Source organism: Sardina pilchardus, chromosome 13 (assembly GCF_963854185.1).
Source record: "Sardina pilchardus chromosome 13, fSarPil1.1, whole genome shotgun sequence".
Classification (NCBI taxonomy): Eukaryota; Metazoa; Chordata; class Actinopteri; order Clupeiformes; family Clupeidae; genus Sardina; species Sardina pilchardus.
In genome coordinates this window covers 23,162,983-23,184,717 of record NC_085006.1, presented here as the reverse complement: position 1 = coordinate 23,184,717, position 21,735 = coordinate 23,162,983, and the positions used below count along the sequence as shown (strand labels likewise).

The 21,735-nt window shown below is 40.9% G+C and overlaps 2 protein-coding genes across 3 annotated transcripts in view; one reads left to right on the top strand and one right to left on the bottom strand.

The window, feature by feature from the left end:
- si:ch211-235m3.5 (BICD family-like cargo adapter 1) overlaps positions 1 to 2,225 on the bottom strand; it is a 21,608-nt gene extending 19,383 nt beyond the window's left edge. For both annotated transcript variants that reach the window (XM_062552199.1, XM_062552200.1), the window contains exon 1: positions 1,785 to 2,225. In XM_062552199.1, the coding sequence (XP_062408183.1) occupies positions 1,785 to 2,033 (249 nt within the window). In that variant the 5' untranslated portion in view covers positions 2,034 to 2,225. The remainder of the gene's footprint in view (positions 1 to 1,784) is intronic.
- A 13,032-nt stretch (positions 2,226 to 15,257) lies between these two features.
- LOC134099965 (uncharacterized) overlaps positions 15,258 to 21,735 on the top strand; it is a 29,330-nt gene continuing 22,852 nt past the window's right edge. The window contains exons 1-2 of the mRNA XM_062553011.1: positions 15,258 to 15,376; positions 15,542 to 15,660. Of these exons, the coding sequence (XP_062408995.1) occupies positions 15,374 to 15,376; positions 15,542 to 15,660 (122 nt within the window). The 5' untranslated portion in view covers positions 15,258 to 15,373. The remainder of the gene's footprint in view (positions 15,377 to 15,541; positions 15,661 to 21,735) is intronic.

The window sequence follows — 21,735 nt, the reverse complement described above, 5'->3', positions numbered from 1 at the left end:
TTTGTGCTTGTTAATCCTTCTTTACTAAAGAAGCTCATAGGTGCTTAGAATGCAGCAAACAGAACAAGTCGAATAAATACACACAAAAAAATGACAAAATCTGATGATGAAGTGTTTCAGGTGCTGGCTGGGTCTTGCTGTCCTACTTCAGAATAAATCTGCTTGGCAAAACAAAATAGCTTATCCCTCACAGAAATATCTATTTAGCATTCCTGTAGCCTAAAGGAACTTGAGGAAGCCCAGTTATAATGCATTGTTTTTGTTTATTTGTATGCTTTTAAAAGTAGGACTCTACTGTACAGTAAGTGATTCGCGGCATGTCAGTGAGGAGCCATCAGGAACTAAAACGGACACAAACCTGATGTACTGTAGTGTGGGGTCCAAATACTGAAAATAGACCAAACACTAAGGTCTTTTGGGAAAGTGTGTTTTGGTAATAAGCTAATACTGTCCATTGCTAAGGAGACTAAGTTATGATGTCTATGCTTTTAAAAGTAGGACTCAAAGTGATTCCTGACATGTCAGTGAAGAGCCATCAGGAACTAAAACTGACACAGACCTGATGTAGTGTGGGGTCCAAATACTGAAAATAGACCAAACATTAAGGTCTTTTGGGAAAGTGTGTTTTGGTAATAAACGAATGCTGTCCATTGCTAAGGAGACTTCTCAGTTGATTAGATATTCCTGCTGCATGCCTTGCCATTGTCATCCCTCACCATGGTCAGATCGGGATGATTGGATAATCTGGTGACCCTTTTGTGGGTCTGGGTATCCACAAAAAAGTAAGAATCAGATTTAGTTTCTCCGACAGCAAAAATTACACTTTAATGGAAGAAATTACATTTTGTTGTTTGTAAGTAAGTAAGTATGCCTAAGTAAGTAAATAAATAAATAGGCCTAAATAAAAAACATACGGAGATCAGGAGTATTGCCATTAACTAGAAACAAACATGTCCACGCTTGTCTGCTCTATGGAGGCAGGTGTCTCGGAGGGAATAGGCTAATCAATCACACCATGCATCATCCGTTAGTGCGATTCATTGTGTTTGTGTGAAAGCTATTGCAGATCTGTCAATTAAAACACACCAAGAAAACATGTAAAATAACTCACTGTAAGTGGCCAAAGGTATCTAATTATACTTAAAGCATGTTTACACCTTCCTTTTGTTCTTTTTCTCTCTATCTATTTTTCTTTCTTTCTTTCCTTCTTTCTTTCTGTTGCCTGTAACAAGTCAGTGGGGAACCCCGGGTTTTAGAATCAGATGATGCATTATTTCCGAGCTACCTCTTTCTTCCTAATTAACTTCAGGCTCAGTGCTAGCCTACAGCAAAATGGAAAAAATATAGCCTAGAAAAAAATCTCTAAAAGCTCAATTGGACTATTTGAGGTAGGCTCTTTTGTGTTGGTCTTAAGGAAGATTTTTTTTCACTCATTATCAGTAGGCTATAGGCGGTATACTCAATTGGTCTGTCTAATATTCAAACTGATGACGGACAGAGCTCAGTAGATAGGACAGGTAATAAACATGTTGTGGGTTATATCACATGCCATAAAAGTGTGACATCAGAACTTGATCTAATGGCATACATCATCTCTCTGTAGTCTACATGCGTAAGTGATTGTAAAACCAGTCGGACACACGAGGTGAGTCATTTCACTAACTTTAAACAATGTGATACACACTCATATGACTGTGAGAAATGCAATCCTGCAGTCACAAACACGGAAACAAACTACACGCGGCGATAGGATACGTTTCGGTGAGGTTGACTCTCACCCTTACCTCCAGTTTGTCCGTGTACTGCTCGTGCAGTTTGTCAACCTCCTCTTTTAACTGACGATTCTCCAAAAGTAGTGCGTTCCCCAGTTGCGCTGCCAAAATAACCTCTTCCTCTTTCTGCCTCAGAGCAGCCAGGATTTCGTCCTGGTTCTGATACACAGGTATCTCTTCGTTGTCAAAATCAAACGAATAGAAATCCTCCTCCAAACCCATTTTGTGTGATTTCAGACTCACATCTACTACTCGACTCATGACTGTAGTTAGCGAGAAAGTTCTCGCTTTCTCTTTCAGGCTTATTTATTTAAACGCTAAACTCAGAAAACATCTATCGTAGCCTATCCTAAATATCGCAACTGAAACGGTTTTGTATATCAGTACCAGTCCACTGCCCTCAGAAAACTAAACCTATTCGTCAGACGTCGGGTGAGAAAATGGGTCGCTCTCTTGCTCGTGTGTGGGCTGGTCTGATGTCGTTTGCAGGTGACGGGCGGTCGCCACAGGCGCGCTCTGTGTACCGCTCAGCAGTGAGTGAGCGAGCGAGCGCACATGAACAACCTGAGATCTGTGTTTGACATGTAGGCCTACGTCACCGCACAACAGCCAAGCTCGCCTTGGCAACCTAATCAGTACATTCAACAAGACAGGACAATTAAATTGTACAGCCCATCGGCTCCTCTCCTGCTGGAGGTGATAATACGAAGGTCATGTGTCTTCCTCTGGTTGTTCTGTTTCTAATGTTATGTAATAGCCTGCATCAGTTGCAAAACATTGATCATAATGCATTTGCTCACTAAGCACACTAATTCTGAATAAGTCAAAGTAGAAAATACATGAAGTTGTTTTCTTAATAAACTCCCTTATGTGAAACCACTGGCCATGCAGGTTTGTAGCCTACTTATTGTTAAATCTGATAACATGAGAGATTGTATGTACTGACATGCTCTTGAACTTAACAGTGTTAATGAACAGTGTTGTCACACCCAGTCAGGAGAGCAGGGCATAGACTATTCAGCGTTTCTTTAATTCAAGCCCTGATGGCAGAAGAAGATTGAAACTCAGCATGACATGCTAATCAGGAGATGAAGTAAAGGGGATTACTGTTAGTAAGGCTTTGATGCAAGTCTGGAAGTGCTTGAACAAGGGCGTGGGGGAGCAGAGTACCCCCCTCCCCCGCCCCCCAACTTGTCATATCTCCAAGAGGCAGACAGCCAAATGAGTGAGTGTGTGTGTGTGTGTGTGTGAAGGGGGGTGGGGGGTGCTTGAGGTTCTTTGTGCGGCCTCTGTTTTAGGGTCAAAGGTCATCCCATAAAGGGCTGTTAGAAAGTGGGGGTCCCCTGAGAGGGGCGCGTGTACAAAAGAGGGGCGCATCCTGACGCACGTCCAGCCATTGTGTTTGGGGCGACCCATGGCATGGTGTGCATATGGCACAGGACTGGGGCTCTCTCTCTCTCTCTCTCTCTCTCTCTCTCTCTCTCAAACACACACACACACACACAAACTGTACATCAAGACCTGTCAGCCCAGCTGCCACTAGGGTCCATTGTTCCGGCACAATTTACAACCTCTTGATTAAAGGAGTCGGCATGAATGGGCGAAAGCGTGCCGTGTGTGTGTGTGTGTGTGTGTGTGTGTGTGTGTGTGTGTGTGTGTGAGAGTGCTTCCATCACAACATCAGTATCATTTGGAGCATGCAAATCAGTGATTAGTTTGCGGGTGACCGACCGACCTGAAAGGCTATAGATGTAGGCCATGCAGGGAAGATCTGCAGCTATTAGGTGAACGGTTCTAAATACTTTGCCCTCTCCACATAGGGAATAGCTGTGGTTTACTCTCAGACTGCACAGATCTGTCCTCCCTCTGTATAAAAAGTCCCTCCGATTCCAACTGATTTGTCTATCTGGCAAGACAATATCTACTCAAAATAATGTACCTACAAAAGAAGTGAACAGACAAAATCATGAATATGAATACAATCAGGAATGTAAAAACATCAAATTATATCAGTGCCCTTTTAGGCTGATGGCCATTTACTTTATCTATTTACTTGGCTGACACTTTTATGTTAGTTGATGGCAGGGCCAGCCTCCCTGGTTAGCCTTGCTCAGGGAAATAAGGCAGTTTGGAATGAAACCCACAACTTTTCAGGCTGCTGCATGCTAACGCAGACCCTAAGCAAAAACACTACCACTGCCCCAATAATTTACACCAAAGACCTTGGCCGGGTTTCCCAGATTCGTTAAGAAGCTCTTACGTGCTAAGAACTTCTTAGGAGCATTCTTAGAATGTTCTTAGAGTGCTCCTAAGAAGTTCTTAGCACTTAAGAGCTTCTTAAAGAATCCCGGTAAGTCCCCCCACTCTCTGGCCATCTTGGTAACACACTTTGGATCATTATCAGGGAGTTATTTTCCTATTCAAGTGAATGGAGAGGCATACATAATAGTGGTCATATTGGCATTAAAAGTACATCAGGTGAATCTGAATTGAACAATATCAGTAGCGTAGCGTAGTTGCGCAAGGCCCCGGTGCAAATCTGGCGCTGGACCCCCCCCCCCCCCCCCCCCCGCTATCTCGACCCATCCCTGTATATCTCAAGACACACACCGACCGACCACAGAGGGAAATAACGCACGCACGGTCATTATATACATGGACAGCGACTATTTGCGTAACTTGCACACAGCCTACGATCAAAAACAGAATGCATACAAATTCATTCAACTGAACACACCACGTTCCCTTGCAGCACAACAATGGCCTCATCAAAGAACACACTGAGGACGGCTTGACGCCGAAACGCGTTTGTTTTATAGGCATGGTGCTACAATAAAGTAGGCTATAAGATAATTAGCTAGTGAGTGCGGTTCTTTTGCACATTGGAATACGATATTTAACTCGCACCCGAAGAAGGAGATATCTTGGAGTTTGAGCGCGCCTCTCTCTGCAAACTCATCAAAGAAAAAACAGACACAAATTATGGCACAGCGGCCATTTAACTAACCTGTTCGCCGATCAGTTGCCGTATAAGCAAAAACCCTTGGACTCACCCGTCAGAAGTGTAGGTCTACTTTGCGTGTCTTTTGCTCAGCAAACTCGTTCACTATTGTGGTGAAATCCAATGTCCTCGCCCTGTCATTTTCGATGGAGAGTATGACCAATCCACTCAGTCGCTCCTGACCCATGGCACTCCTCAGATTTGTCTTTATTAATTTGCTGACTTTCCACGACTTTAGTAAGAGTAGTAGCCTATAGCCTACCTGTTTACATTTGCTAGCATGTGCAGCAGCCTATGATCAGAGATGACGTAAAAATGTTATGACTGGACAAACAGATTTCCCAGCAGGCCATGTTACAACATCTTGTAAGTTGACGATAAAATAATCATTAATGGTATTAGTTTTATTGATTAATTTTGATTCTAACATTGAAATGTCATTAGTAAAATCAAAATGATATGGAAAGTAGGAGAAAATACAAGAATTGGGGAATGGATAGGTGCCACCATGAGACCAAGTTGTAGGAGATAGTGAAGGATTTAAATAGCAATCAGTTCGCCCACCTCGCTATATAGGAAGAGATAGCGTCATTGATGACAACAGATAACTTTATGTCGCAAAGCGAGGAGGTGCGGGGCAAATTCCGAAATGTAAAGGGCCCTGCGAAGCTCCGGGGCCCCGGTGCGTTGCACCGCCTGCACCGTCGCACGCTACGCCCCTGAACAATATCAATATCTCCCCCAAATCACTAAGATAAGGCTAAAAAGGATACAAATATGGTTGGTTACTTACATTACAGGAAGGGGCAGGATGTGTGTTGCCAACTACCATATTGGCATTACTTCATGCATTATTATGGAAGATTCTCTGAGTGCTGTGTCTGCTCATTAAAAAGTTTACACTTACAGCAGGTGTATCAGAGCTCACCTGGGCCCAAACTGCACCTCCAGTGCCATCTAATGGTTATTGTTGGAACTGTTCTGTGGTAGCAGCTCACAATTACATTGAGTTATTTAGCAGACACTTTTACCAAAAGTGACTAACAAAAGTCAAGCTACAGTGCAACTAGGATGTGTTAGAGCAGTAAATGCTACTTAGAATACAAAGAATAGAATGAAGTTAAGTCAAGGCAAGCTCGTCAGGTTCTGCTATAGTGGTCTCAGCTCACCTTTCCCTCAGATGGAGTGGAATGTGACTGCCCTCAGCTAAAGCAGAAGTAAGGGGGGTTGGAATTAACCCCCTTATGCTATCGAGGATTCTCTGAGTGCTGCGTCTGCTCATTACAGCAGGTGTAGGAGCCCACCTGGGCCCAAACTGCACCTCCAGTGCCATCTAGTGGTTATTGTTGGAACTGTTCTGTGGTAGCAGTTCATAATTACATTTATTTAGCTGATACGTTTATCTAAAGTGACTTACTGAAATCAAGCTACAGTACAGCTAGGACGTGTTAGTGCAGCAGCAGTAAATATTACTAGAATACATTGAATAGAATGAAGTTAACTCAAGGTGGAGTGGAATGTCACCCGGGAATAAAATGAGCATGCTAACGTTACATTTGATTTGATAACTTTATTATCAAAGGTTAAGGATGGTCCATCATGGTGGTTGTCTGTTTGTCTGTTTTTTATCTTATTTTACTTATTAATTTATTTTCTGCATGTTATGTGTAGGTATGTGTGCATGTACTGTATGTGTATGTGTATGCAGGTATGTCATATGTGTATGTTTGTTACTTTTATGTTAGCAGCATGTACAGTAGCAATGTAGTCCAAGACAAATTTCCTTCGGGACAATAAAAGTATATTCTATTCTATTCTATTCTATTCTATTATTTATACCCGGAGGTAGATATGGTAACATCTGGAGACATCATCAGCACAGTACTGTTTGTAGCCTATTGCCAGCCTGTCACTTTCTAAGTGATGACTTTTGTATCCTGTAGCACGCTCATAAAGTTTACAATTAGTGGGTGGTCCGTACCGGGGTTTATAAATGTTTAATTGATTAGAACTTACAAAAATGAAATATTAGTTACAACATGAAGTTACAAAGATGAATGAAGACAACAATATGTATAAAGGTTAGATCACTGACATGATGACATTTAATTTTAAAGGCTACCTAAACATACTAATGTCATCTCTCTGAAAAGAACCCTCTGATATGTCTTGTCTCTACTATCTATATCTATATAGCATATAAAATAAATAGATAGATAAAATAATGAATATGATTTAAAAACATGACAAGAAAATTGCATCAGTGTACGTAGATGCAGATGACTATTCACCCTTTCCAAGCTCTCTTTTGCGGACTGTAAATCCAGCAACAAGTCCAGTAAGTCTAGTAAATGAGAAAGTCAGTGAATGTCTCATTTCTTAGTTGGAGTTACTTTTTCACATAATAGGTAATACAAAAAGTATATTTCCTCCATAGAGCATCTTCAAATGAATGTTTCTTCTTGACAAAACAAAACAAAAAGCAAGACAAAGCAAAACAAAACAAACAAAAAAAATGGAGTGTGTCTTTGTGTGCGTGCGTGCGTGCGTGTGCGTGTGCGTGCGTGTGTGTGTGTGTGTGTCATTTCTTTATGGGACACGTCAGCTCAAAGGAGAGAGTTACAGTAGTCCAACTACTCCAGTGTGTAGATGAGGTGATGTCACTCATGCAAAATTCAGATAGCGCACACAGCCTGGCCCTCATTTCAACCTGTCTTTGGTGAACCACAGGGGAAGATAATTCAGAGTTAATCAAGACAATTTCATTACACAACTACACAAGTAAACCATCAACGAGGATACAGCCTACTAACTATTGACCATGAAAAGTACTGGACTACGGCCAAAGTTACTTGCAGACTCCTATTTTATTAGGAAAATTAAAATTTTCTCACATTCTAAAAGAATGCTTCTGCTATAAAGAACTGTAACACATGACTATAGAGACATGAAATCACACCAGTGAACTGTTCTGTGTTCAGCTCCGAGGGCATCAGGCTCTGACAGTAAGTGATCTCTGTTCACCTCTCCCCCAGATGGAGAGTGGAGGCCCTCTGTTAAAGCAGCAGTAGAGTGGGTTGGATTAAAACTACCAATGCAATTACTTCAGTGGCAGGCAAAGACCACAGTTAGAGAATATCTCATTTCTTAGTTTACAACCTGTTCAAGCAGGCACTAGAAAGTGGTTGATAATAAACGTATATGTCCACAACAGTGTGCCTTCACATTAATGTTTCTCCTTGACACTTAGTGGCTGTGTTTTTGGGCTCTGTAAAGCACTTTGAATTTGTGACAACGTATATTGTTGATACCCCATATAAATACAATGGAAACAAAACAAGACAAACCAAAAATAAATGGAACTGAATGTGTTTTTGTGTCAGTGACAGTGTGTCTTTGAGCGTGTGTGTGTGTGTGTGTGTGTGTGTGTGTGTGTGTCTTTATTGGACACGTCAGCTCAAAGGAGAGTTAGTCCAACTACTACTACAGTGTATGTATAGATGAGGTGATGTTTCAGTTATTATGCAAAATTCAGCTAGAGCACACAGCCTGGCCCTCATTTCAACCTGTCTTTGTTGAACCACAGGGGAAGATAATTCAGGTGTGTCTACACGTCGTCTAGTGTGCCACCAAATGAGGGAAGAAGCGTGAAAGTCATTTGCAAAGACTGTTAGGATAAAACAACTGACATTAACCTTCTGCGTAGAGCCACAGTATCTGGCAATATGGTTTTACTTTTAATATTTGTCAATGTTTTACACAGTTTGGCACAGACATCCATCACAAACTTTGTTGTCCCTATCTGGACATAGATATTTGTTAAAAATGTAGGCCTATGACTCGTGTATGAGTGTACACAGTATAACAAAAGCAACGCGTCAGAAACAACACAAATTGTGTTATTTTCAGCACCACATCCCACACAAAATAGTGTTATCACTAATTGTGTTTAAAATTAGTGAGTCTAAATCACTTTCAAGTTTTGTCTTTTCAAAGATATGGTGTTGACAAAAGCTGACTAAAGACATAGTTCAGTTCACAGGCAGCTTGAATGCTCCCGTCAGGCGATGGACATGTAATCAAATAAAGGATTATTATTTATTTGTGTCTTTTATTTATTTGGCTGATGCTTTTATCTAAAGCGGCTTACAGAGTATTTCATTGCAGGGCCATCCTCTGTGACTCTCAGCCTGGTGTGACAACACAAGAGCACACTGATGCAACCTCACAACCTCAAGCAATGAAGCCTGGTGTGCTAGCAAGGATGCAAAAAGGATTCATCTCTCTCTCTCTCTCTCTCTCTCTCTCTCTCTCTCTCTCTCTCTCACACACACACACACACACACACACACACACACACACACACACACACACTTTTATTTCTATCCAAAAGGGTAAATAAGGAAAATAAGAAACAAATACTTTAGGACGAGCTATTGACAAGTTGACAGGTCTACATGGCTCACATCCTGTTTACAGGTCCTTCCATTTATAATATGCAACACTTAAAAAATAATAATGGACATGACTTATTCTTAAGTCCAGATCAACCAAACGGTAGTGTCTTGCCACATATGGTCATTTATAGAAGTACATATGTGATCAGCTGTTTCAATTTCATGTTGATTTGGGTGTAATATACATCAAGGTTATCCACACACCTATAGACTGTTAGCTCCCATTGCAACTGGCAGTGTTAATGCAGGGAAGTTAGTGTATTTTGATATGGCTGATTTGACGACACAACAGTTAGAGAGCTACCATGTGAGTTGATGTTTTCAAATGTATGCTACACCGGTGCAAAATGCCTGCCGTTTCTAATACAGTTTTTTACAATCACTTTGCTACTATTTTTAGAACCTTGATGTCATTTTTGACAACTCTAGACACAAAACTCACAACCAATGATCAAAATGCACATTTTTCAAAACTAACCCTTTTCTCAATTGCTTGGATACAATACACATACTGTACAACTTAGATCATTTGTTCATTCAACAAAGAGACAACGTATATTGTTGATACCCCATGCGAATACAATGGAAACAACACAAGACAAACCAAAAAGAAATGGAACTGAATGTGTTTTTGTGTCAGTGTGTCTTTGAGCGTGTGTGTGTGTGTGTGTGTGTCTTTATTGGACACTTCAGCTCAAAGGAAAGAGTTAACAATGACACAATGAAACTATCGGTTGCCTGTGTGCCGGTGATCTATAGTTATGTTTCAGTGGTATTTCACTGTAAATTAGTTTTTTGAACCAATGATTGTGCAAGTGCAAGATTTCTTTGAAGATGTGAATGCACAACGCAATGTTTTGAACACTAGACAGCCTGTGTTACAAGTGATAACCGGTTTGAGTTTTGTGTCTAGAGTTTTGAAAAATGACATCAAGGTTCTGAAAATAGAAGCAAAGTGATTGTAAAAAACTGGCTTTGTGTGTAAATAAAATGGATACAAGCAAGACAAAACAAAACAACAACAACAAAAAAAAATGGAATGTGTGTGTGTGTATGTGTCATTTCTTTATGGGACACGTCAGCTCAAAGGAGAGAGTTAGTCCAACTACTCCAGTGTGTAGATGAGGTGATGTCACTCATGCAAAATTCAGATAGCGCACACAGCCTGGCCCTCATTTCAACCTGTCTTTGGTGAACCACAGGGGAAGATAATTCAGAGTTAATCAAGACAATTTCATTACACAAGTAAACCATCAACGAGCCCATCCACGTTTTTTTTCCCATAAGGTTACAGACTCCTATTTTATTAGGAAAATTAAAAATGTTCTCACATTCTAAAGGAATGCTTCTGCTATAAAGAACTGTAACACACACATGACTATAGAGACATGAAATCACACCAGTGAACTGTTCTGTGTTCAGCTCCGAGGGCATCAGGCTCTGACAGTAAGTGATCTCTGTTCACCTCTCCCCCAGATGGAGAGTGGAGGCCCTCTGTTAAAGCAGCAGTAGAGTGGGTTGGATTAAAACTACCAATCAGACACAAACACTGCACATACAACCTGCGTCAGAGCAGAGCGGACAGCATCACAACTAAGACGGTCAGACTCTTTAACAGCTTCTTTCCTGCTACAGTCAGACTGCTGTCAAAATTAAAATACTGACATAAAAGACACAATAACATAACATACACATGCCACTTGGAGGTTACTGCCTGGAAATATGGACACTGTGCAATATTTTACACTGTATTGTATATGGGACTATGGGCAATACTGAAACAAGGGGACAATGTGCAATATTAACAAAGGGACAAAAGGTGCAATATTTTTGTCAAAGACTCTAATGGGACAATGTGCAATAAGGAGATCAGGTGCAATGTTATTTGTTGGATGTCTTGTATGTGTTACTCTTTGTCATGTCTGTTTTAAATACTTGTCATGTCTGTTCTTTTTTAAAAAAATACTTGAATTGTAGGGCCTGCACAAGAATTCCAATGTGTTATGCACAAATGGCCAATAAAGTACTTTGAACTTTGAACAATGCAACTACTTCAGAGGCAGGCAAAGACCACAGTTAGAGAATATCTCATTTCTTAGGCCATGTCCACACGTAGCAAAACGAACTTCCCCCCCTCCGTTTTACCTGGCAGCGTTTCAAGAGTATTTGCGTCCAAACGGATCCATCTCAATCGATCTCAATTAGGCTACGACTCAACACGCTACTTCATATTCCAGGCCTTTGCGTGGCGCTGCCTCAGTTCACCAAATCACCAAAAACGGAGAGGAAGAAGAAGTTCCAGCTTTAAAAAGACGAGGTGAAAACTATTCTTACATGAGTGGAAGGCTACATAGATATATAGAGATATATATATTGACAATATATATATCTATGGGAAGGCTAGAGCACCTGCCAAGGCTAGAGCACCTGTTGTTTCTCCCGAAAAACTCTCGTAATTTGCATGGCCATCATACTTCATTCGAAAATCACTGATCCATTCATTTTCTGACAACAGCTTGCCATACACCCGACACATATAGCCTACGCAATCACTTACTTTCAATTTATTTCAACCGTTCTGTCAACGTAAACCCAATAAGGAAACCGGTGCAGTTCACAGCCGAGTCTCGCAAGCAACCGTTCCGTATAATACGGAGTCGTCCCGTATTTGACACCTAAAAGTCTTGTTCCGTATTGAACTGATACGGAACGCTCTTTGTTCCGTATTTTTGAGAAACTGCTCAATGCACACACACTAAAATGAAAAACACACACACACAAAACTAAAAACTCCCTGACACAACGTGGAGCCTGCTGGTCCGCAAGGCATGGAGTGAGGTCCGGTGCTTCACCTGATAATTAGCTGCGCAAATTGATCTGGATCAAGCAACCGCGGCCCGACAGAAAAGAAAACAAACGTTTCTGCAAGCAGGAGGAAATGCTTGCTAGTTTGATGTGATTAGAGATAGAGTCATACAAATAAGTGGTGGTATGAGCGTTCATTGAATGCATGCGTGTGCGCGTTTGCGCAACAGAAACTGAAACTACACAATAACGTTGTTGGCAAAGCTCCGCTTCAACCTGTTGGAAGGTTATTTAATTATTTAACGACATTTAACAACGTGGATTCTTGCAACTTCCATGGAAACAGAGCAGAGACTGTACTATACATTGTTTAGCATAAAGGATTGTTCAAATTTGTCAAATTTGAATATAATAACATGGTCAAAAGATTGTAGCTTTAGTCTTTCATTTAAAGATCTCCAGATAAGTGATTTACGCCTATGCTGGGCCGTTTACCATAGACAAAAGTTGGTATTATATTTCCTGGATCTTTACATTCAGGCATTCAAATGAAATTTCATTATAAAGCATATACATTTTTTTCTCCATTTGCCTACCAGAGTATGATGCTTGCATGAGGGAAACATCCCAAAACAATAGCACCCATATAATTGCTGTTGTTTTCAGAAGTATTTCTCATGCAACCATGCAAAAGCAATGAACTATTGTATCTTACATTAGTAAAGCAGGCCTCTGACATGCAGGTGTATATACAGTACACATGTGCATAGTTTTCACAAACTAGCTCTTTAAGCACTTGTAGCACTTCAAATACTGCTTTGAAGTGAAAGTGCATGTCTAACAATATAGCATAATAATAATTGTGATAATGATAATCATAATGATGATTTGATGTGGGTGGAGGTACGTGTAGGTGAGCCCTATGACCCCCCCCCCCCCCCCCCCCCGGTATTTTTGTTCCGTATTTTATTTTCTCATAGTTGGCAACCCTAGCCTAGGCTACTCCAGAATTAGCTGTTATGAAATGGTTGGAAATTTAATCGATTAACACATCACAAACTGTTCTTGAGTGTAGCCTAACTTGTGTCCTCGAAACAAAATCTGACAGCAGCTTTGGAGTTTTGGAAGTAGGCTGCAGGCAGCAGTTGGATAGGCTGCATAGGATCTAGGTAAGGTAAAAAACAACGACCGAAATGTAGTAACGTTATCCCGTTATTTTGAAAGCTAAATGTTGACAGGTATGGGCTAGGGGGTCGAGGAGTGTGGCGATGACATCATCGAAACGCAGGTATATGCGTCTTCCCCCGTCCAAACGAACGCTAGAGGGATGCGTATTCAAACTTATGCACTCTGGGACCCGGTTTCAGATCGATTCGTTTTAGGGCTATGCGTTTGCAGTATTCGTTTGGACGAACGGCCTAAACGAAGCAAAACAGCTGCGTTTCACCCAAAACTCGTCTCCGTCTGGACAAGGCCTTAGTTGAGTTTACAACCTGTTCAAGCAGGCAATAAAGTGATTAATAATACAAGTATATTTCCACCACAGTGCGCCTGCACACAAGACAAACCAAAAAGAAATGGAATTGAATATGTTTTTGTGTCATTGTGTCTTTAAGTGCGCGTGCGTGTGTGTGTGTGTGTGTGTGTGTGTGTGTGTGTGTGTCTTTATTGAACACGTCAGCACAAAGGAAAGAGTTAGTCCAGAGTGAGGTGATGTTTCAGTTAGGCCTGTATGCAAAATTCAGCTAGAGCACACAGCCTGGCCCTCATTTCAACCTGTCTTTGTTGAACCACAGGGGAAGATAATTCAGGTGTCTATACATCTTCTAGTGTGCCACCAAATGAGGGAAGAAGCGTGAAAGTCATTTGCAAAGACTGTTAGGATAAAACAACTGACATTAACCTTCTGCGTAGAGCCACATAATCTGGCAATATGATTTTACCTTTAACCTATACATTTTTCCTTTTGGTGTGTGTGTGTGTCAATGTTTTACACAGTTTGGCACAGACATCCATCAGTCCTTTTGAATAAAATACGCTTTTGGCTGTTGATTTTGTTTACATTGCGTGACGGTAATTATCAAATATGGTAATAGTGCAGTCTCTTGCAAAAGGAACGGAACTCGCACACCACTATAGCCGAAAAATACGTTTTTATTGCATAGAAAAAAGTACCCAAAAAGTGTGTGCAAAACGTTTTCAGTTCTATTCAGACCATCCTCAGTGCAGCACACTCTTAAAATGAATGTGTTAGAAACAACACAAACTTTGGTGTCCCTATCTGTACATAGATAGGTGTTAAAAAATAATGACTCGTGTATGAGTGTACACAGTATAACAAAAGCAATGTCAGAAACAACACAAATTGTGTTATTTCCAGCACCACATTCCACACAAAATACGGTTATCATTAAATGTGTTTAATGAGTAAGTCTAAATCACTTTCAAGTTTGGTCTTTTCAAAGGTATGGTGTTGACAAAGGCTAACTAAAAACATAGTTCAGTGCACAGGCAGCTTGAATGCTCCTGTCAGGCGATGGACATGTAATCAGGTATCTGATTTGACTATCTAGTGGCTATTGTTGGAACTGTTGGAGACACTTAAAGGTAGGCAAAGGAGTTGGGAGATGTCAACAACAGCTAATCAACAGCTATCAAGCAGCTAATAATCTAAACATTGTTTTCAGCTCGGACATGTAAGGGTTAGTTCAGAGCCTGCCAATATATGCTGAAATCACCCTCTATGTGAATTCACCCTTTGAAGCTCTCTTTGGTGGACTGTAAATCCAAAACAGAAATCCAGCAACTGAAAAAGTCAGCAAATGTATCATTTCTTACTTGAGTTTGCAACCTGTTCACACATAGAAAGTGATTAATAGTAAAAACATATTTCCTCCTTTGAATCTTCAAATGAATGACACTTTGGCTTTGTGTTTTGGGGTCTGAAGCACTTTGAGTTTAAGACAATGTGTACTGTTAATGTGACAATATAAATAAAATGAAAAGAAAAAAACAAAAAACAAAACCAAGTTGATGTTTGTGTGTCTGTGTGTCTCATTACTAGAGCAAAATGTGTAGTGTAAGTAAAATAAATCATTCCAAGGCTGTACCCTCTAGAGAGATGGGTTGAGTTTCCTGTAAGGGGGCAGGTCTGTAAGTGGGCTGGTCTGTAGAGACTGTATTAGTCCCCCAGACTCTCACCTCTTCCTGCACATCAGCATCCGCACAGCTACAGACAGCTTGAGGAGGTGCAGCTCAACTACAAGCCGAGCAACTCTAAAGTTATTTGACTCAGTAGCCTGCCACAGTCTTCGTATACAAGCACGTCAAGTACAACTATGGTAAGCAGCTTTCCTTTTCTAAAATGTTACTTACTGCATTACTCTCTATTGTGCTGTTTGATCTCATCAATAGTGAAGAGTTGTTTTGCTCGGATGGTCATTAAGTGTATAGGTCTAGGCTGGACAGTTCGGAATAATGATTTAACTTCTGTCTTACCTGTGCAGGTGTGTGCAGGTGTGCTGAGGGGACTCATCCTGTTCTCTCTCTTCTTCTCTGGAGTCTGGGGTGAAGAAAAGACTCTGGACCAGAATACTATCGCTCCTGCCATCAAGTTTCTTCGCCGGTAGGTTCTGTCTAAGCATACATACGCAAACCTGCATGTATGAGTATGAGTTTAAGAGGGGTCATATTGATTAGTTGCCATTTTATCTCTATCATTTTAATATCTGATTCTGCCTTATTACAGTTTTCTTCAGTCGCTAACAAGCGTTCGTCCAAACAGTTGTCACACTTTCAAAACTCTAAACACAGTTAGCACAGCATCTGTCTTTTGTGGCCATACCATTCACACATTGCATGTCGTTTTCACACAAAATGCAGTCAGTGAACACATTTCCACAAATACGGAAACATGGCTTGATAGTTGCATAGATGACCAAGCACTTTTTATTGAAGGCTTCAAGACTCCGTTAAGGCTAGATAGGGATAAATGCAGCACTGGAAAGGCACTCGGTGGCGGAGTCTGTCTGTACGTCAACAGCCGCTGGTGCTCTACAGCCATCATCCTCGAGAGTATATCTATGCCTGATAAAGAGCTCCTGGCCGTGTCACTCCGTCCCTTTTATCTACCAAGAGAGTTTCCCCAACTACTTTTTATTAGGGCCCGAGCACCGAGATGCGGCCACTGATTGTTATTGTTGCTATTGTTTTTGCTCAGATTATTATTATTATTATAGTTTTTTCCTCCTTACCTGCCCCAAGGCCTTTTGGCCTTTTGGCCCAAACACACCTACCACAACATCCGGCACGGATCTGAATAATGGACCTGATCTGGCATCCAAACGCACATCGGTCCAAAATAGTTTTGGATCCGTTTAAGACTTGCCCAGTTTCGTAAGATACTCTTGTTACTGACTGACGTGTGCCAGATCCGCTCCCAACAAACAAGATAACGTCCCGGCGATGATTCAGAGCATTTTAACTCATTCACTGCCATTGACGTCTTTAAACGTCAATTTAGACACATACGTTGACTGCCATTGGCGTATATAGACGTCAATTGCCTTTTTCAATGGGGAGGGCTCCTGGGTGGGCTTGGGAACGATCTGGCAGAGTTTCAGGCTTGTAAACAGACTGTACTAGCGATCCCAACCGCTAGATGACAGCAGTGCCATTTGGATGATTAGTATCTGCCTGCAAAGTACACATACAGAGACATGCAACCAGCATGCAACCAGCTAACAATGAAGATCGACCACAGTGGATCTAGTTTGCACGCGATGCAGGGAATAAATATGCTTACTTCTTACATCAAGGATGGAAAACACGTGAACGGTATGATCCATTTACATTGGATGTTGCTATATAGACTAACAACAACTTTGCTAGTGCTAGCTTGCTAAGTCTACCGTCCTGTTCAGAGTCTTTAGCGACCATCAGAGTCCCTAGCAACCTTGACGAGACTGACGAGATAACAGTGCAATCGTGGTAGACATACTCCTGAATCGCTAACGTTAAAAAGTTGATTTTCACAAAAAGATCGTTTTCTCCATGTTTTGGTCAAAAACAGGTGTTTTTAGCAAAACTAACCCATGTTCTACTGACGATTACTAAAGAACGGAAAACGATAGAAACAAACCGTTTTTTCCTGGTGAAAGAAGAGAGTCTAATCTTTCATTTGGTACCTTCGGTGTTTACATAGTCATAAAGCTCACCGTTCGGTGGATCTTGGAAAAACAGTCAAAATGCTGTAAAACGTCTGGCAGTATGGAGCGCTCTGCACTGAAAATCGCTGGCAGCCAATGAGTTAAAGAACGTCTTCTGTCACCGCGACGTTAAAAGAGGAAAAGTCGAATTACTATGAGATTTACCCAGCTAGCTTTTGCACCATTTAACTTTTCCCAAGTTGTCATGTCACGAATTGATTGGCGTTAGGTTTTTTAGTTATGGGACAGAAATATCGTTCACCATAGCTAAGTAGGTTTTAGCCAACATTATTTGATTAGAATTACATATTTATTAACATGTATTCATTTGTCGGTAACACTTTACATTACAGATCGGTAATAAGTGGGTAATGTTATGGTAATATGTATGCAATTTAATGGTAATAATATTTTTAAACACATATTGCAAATAATTAATGTGTAATTTCCAGACAATTACTGTGCAATTACCATACAACAACAACGCAAATAACTTGGGTTTAAGGGTATAATAAAATGGTAATAACTGCTGTAAATGTGTACTTACCGAAGCAAATAATTAGCATAATATGTCACCTGAATAAATGAAAAAATGGGGTAATTTCACAATAACTATATGGTATCAGGGCTGTAAAATACTGTTTTGTCTTTTCAAAAGGTTTTCTGGGAAGTTGTTGAAATCCTTTTGAAAAGACAAAACAGTATTTTACAGCCCTGATACCATATAGTTATTGTGAAATTACCTTATTTATTTCATCATAATAACAGATAACAGGTCATTTACCATCAAACTAACTACTACAAAAACTTAGACCACATTGTAATTGTGCCATAACACTTAGAAGTTACTATGTAATTTAGTCCTTCATAGCACTCATGTTGGTATAATTACAGAAATATTACCTGTGGTTGCGACATGCAGTTTGATGATCACGACCAGATGAATACCTTATTTAAAAGTTAGCTGGATATTTATACTGGGTTAGGTCTAATACTTTCATGACTATGGTGTCTTTTTCCCCTAATAAATTACTAAGTCAATGGTAGGTTAGCCTATAAGCTAAAATGTCCCAACCACATTGTTTCAAAATTCAAAACTAATAATATAACCATTCATGCTGGGAAGCAAACCTCAACAAAGTAGCCTACACAAAATATAATTAAAGTCATCAGAGAATGTCTAGGTTATATTTTATATCTAGTGTATAATCATGAAGTTTCTAAAGTCATAAAATTGTAATAAGCAGTATCCTTAATTTTTTTTATAGTGTTGACCAGTTGGGGATGTTGTGAATGTCTGCCTGAAGTCAATATGCAATATGGGACCCGTATTGCAGATCCGTACCACACACAAGAGGCAGAACCGTATTGCAGATCCGTACCACACACAATAAGCGGACCCGTACTACACACAAGAGGCGGAACCATATTGCAGATCCGTACCACACACAATAAGCGAACCCGGTACGTATTGCAGCGGTACGGATCTGCAATACGGTTACGCCTCTTGAGTGTGGTACAGGTCCGCTTATTGTGGGTGGTACGGATCTGCAATACGGGCGCGCTTATTGTGTGTGGTACAGGTCCGCTTCTTGTGTGTGGTACGGATCTGCAATACGGGTCCGCCTCTTGTGTGTGGTACGGGTCTGCTTCTTGTGTGTGGTCTGGATCTGCAATACGGGTCCGCTTACTGTGTGTGGCACAGGTCCGCTTAAATGTGTTGTACGGATCTGCAATACGGGTCCACTTATTGTGTGTGGGCCACATCAAGCCCACAGTCAGATACCGTAGGTCCACTACGTGCGGATCTAAAGGCTTTTATGCGGATCCGGCCTTAAGGAAATTGTTATCTGGGACGTTATCAAGCCAGGCAAAATTGCTAGGCTACTTGAATTAAAATAACGCAGACCACGAGAGACCTACATAGCTCAGCTGTAAATAAAGCTAACTTCACTGAATCAATGTCAACCCCCGGTGTTGATCCCCGTCTTTTGGCAGTCACGATTAGGCCTAACATTTAAATGTTTACTGCCGTTAATACTATGTTCTTTCTATTGCTATTTTGGGTCCTGAAATGGCATATCAAGCATCTGCCATGGCTATATGACAAACAGGGGTCTGAATACAACTTCTGATATGAAAAATAAATTATTTTGAAGTGGGGAAAATGGGGAGGTATGGAAAAAATGCAGAAATTTGATTGATTTCAAAAAAGGATTTCTCGTAATTAGAGACATTCTATACGCCATTTGTCACAGGTAGGGGGGCGCTATTGGCACCCACCCATTCTACGGTTCCACACAGGGGAGCATTGACCACACCCAAACAATAAGGTCGACAGAGGCAAGGGGAATAGACAAAAGAGAGGATTTATTTGTAGTCAACACATAAACAATGGGGGAAAGGGGAGTGGGAAATACACTGCCGGTGGTGGCTGCTGGACCCTGTCCGCAGTCGGCCCATATCAGCCTGGAGAGAGATCAAGGCAACGTGCAAAATGTGCAAACAAACACAGCAAAATAAAGTCCATGTATGGGTAGCCACCGCATACACACTTGTGAGCAAGCAGGCAGAGATCAGGGGCTTCCCTTGGACAGGGGTGTCTACCACATAAAAGTTCAGTTCAATAAAAATAGAGCAACACAGTTCAGTTGTCGGTGCATCATTACACGATAAAAACTTGGCAAACAGTCCATTCCACGGTGCAGTAGCCGATTCGACAGCCTGTGGCTGCTACTCACACATTCGGTTTAGTCCACTTGCCCTAGGCATGGTAGAGGGTTGCTCTCCTCCTTGATGCAGGTCGATGTGGGGCCTTTGACCCAGCGCGCAATTCCCGGTTCCTTGGGACGTCTTGGGCCTAGCCCCGCGCTCGCCTCCCAGTCCGTCGGGAGGCGCCGTCGCCGACATAGTCCAGTCTGCTGGCCCGCCCGTGCGGCCGCTCCGTATGGACTTCTTCTCCTGTGTGTGTCTTCTCCCTCGCGTCCATAGGACGATGTGTTTAAAAGGGTAAGGGCTGTGGCCAATTAGCCAATCACCGCCCCTGCTGACATGCACATCACACCTGCAACTCGTTCATACTGATTAAAAACAGTCCATTGTTTGCCGGGCAGTCATCTTGTTCCGGGCGGTGTCCCTAAATTGCCTTCCCCAAGGGAACAATTTGCCACAGTTTAGTTCCCTCCCAAGTCACCTTGTGACACATTGGAATTAGGATCTCCTGTTTATTACAGTGCATGCAAATGCACTGTTCTGTTCTTCCTGGGCTTCTTCTTCTTATTATAGTGCATGAAAATGCACTATACTGTTCTTCCTAGGCTTCTTCTTCTTATTATTACAGTGCATGAAAATGCACTGTACTGTTCTTCCTAGGCTTCTTCTTCTTCTTCTTCTTCCTCTTATTACAGTGCATGCAAATGCACTGTACTGTTCTTCCTAGGCTTCTTCTTCTTCTTCTTCTTCTTCTTATTATTCCGCTTACCAAATTAATTTTTTCTATTCAGCTTGAGCCGTTTAACTTAGAAACTTCATTCAAACGTCACAACGTAGGTCTTAAATAGGGGAATGCTGCTAAGTATTTTTCAACTTTGTAACTTTTATACTTTTTAAACTATAAATTAAAAACTATTCAAAATTTCCCCATAGACTTAACATTGGCCTCTATGACATCACAATCGGATCATTAAGCAATTAGAATCTTATGCCAGGTGGCCAGCCCCACCTGCAGCAGCCCTCTCTCTCTCAGGCAGCATACAATCTCTGTGAAGACTACATATCCTGTTAAACTCTCTTTCCACAACTGTTTCAAAATAAAAGTCCTCACTGCAATAATACACTATTAAATCATTTAACCATTGAAACTACTCAACTATTTAACTGTTCAACCATTCCAACTGTCAGTTATCATCAACTATGCCTCCAGTCAACTACATGAGACCTCCATGTACCTGCAACCAACATAGCAACCATTAAAATTAAGCGTTTATGACCGTTTCCATAGCAACCAACATGATTTTACTATAGTAACTTCTTTATTCCTGATAGTGGCAGCCATGGATACCCTATCAACAAATGTTTCAAAATAGAAGTCCTCAGTAGCAAGTTAGCTAGTTAGCATAGTTAGCATTTTTAGCATAGCTGCTAGAAATGATTAGCTAAGTTAGCTAATCAACCTAGTTAGCATTGTTAACATAGTTAGCATTGTTAGCATAGTTAGCATTTTTAGCATAACTGCTAAAAATGATTAGCTAAGTTAGCTTATCAACCTGGTTAGCATTGTTACCATAGTTAGCATTGTTAGCATAGTTAGCATTTTTAGCATAACTGATAGAAATCATTAGCTAAGTTAGCTAATCAACTTGGTTAGCATTGTTAGCATAGTTAGCATTGTTAACATTTTTAGCATTATTGTTAGAAATCATCAGCTAAGTTAGCTTATCAACCTGGTTAGCATTGTTAACATAGCTATCATTTTTACAATAACTGTTAGAAAT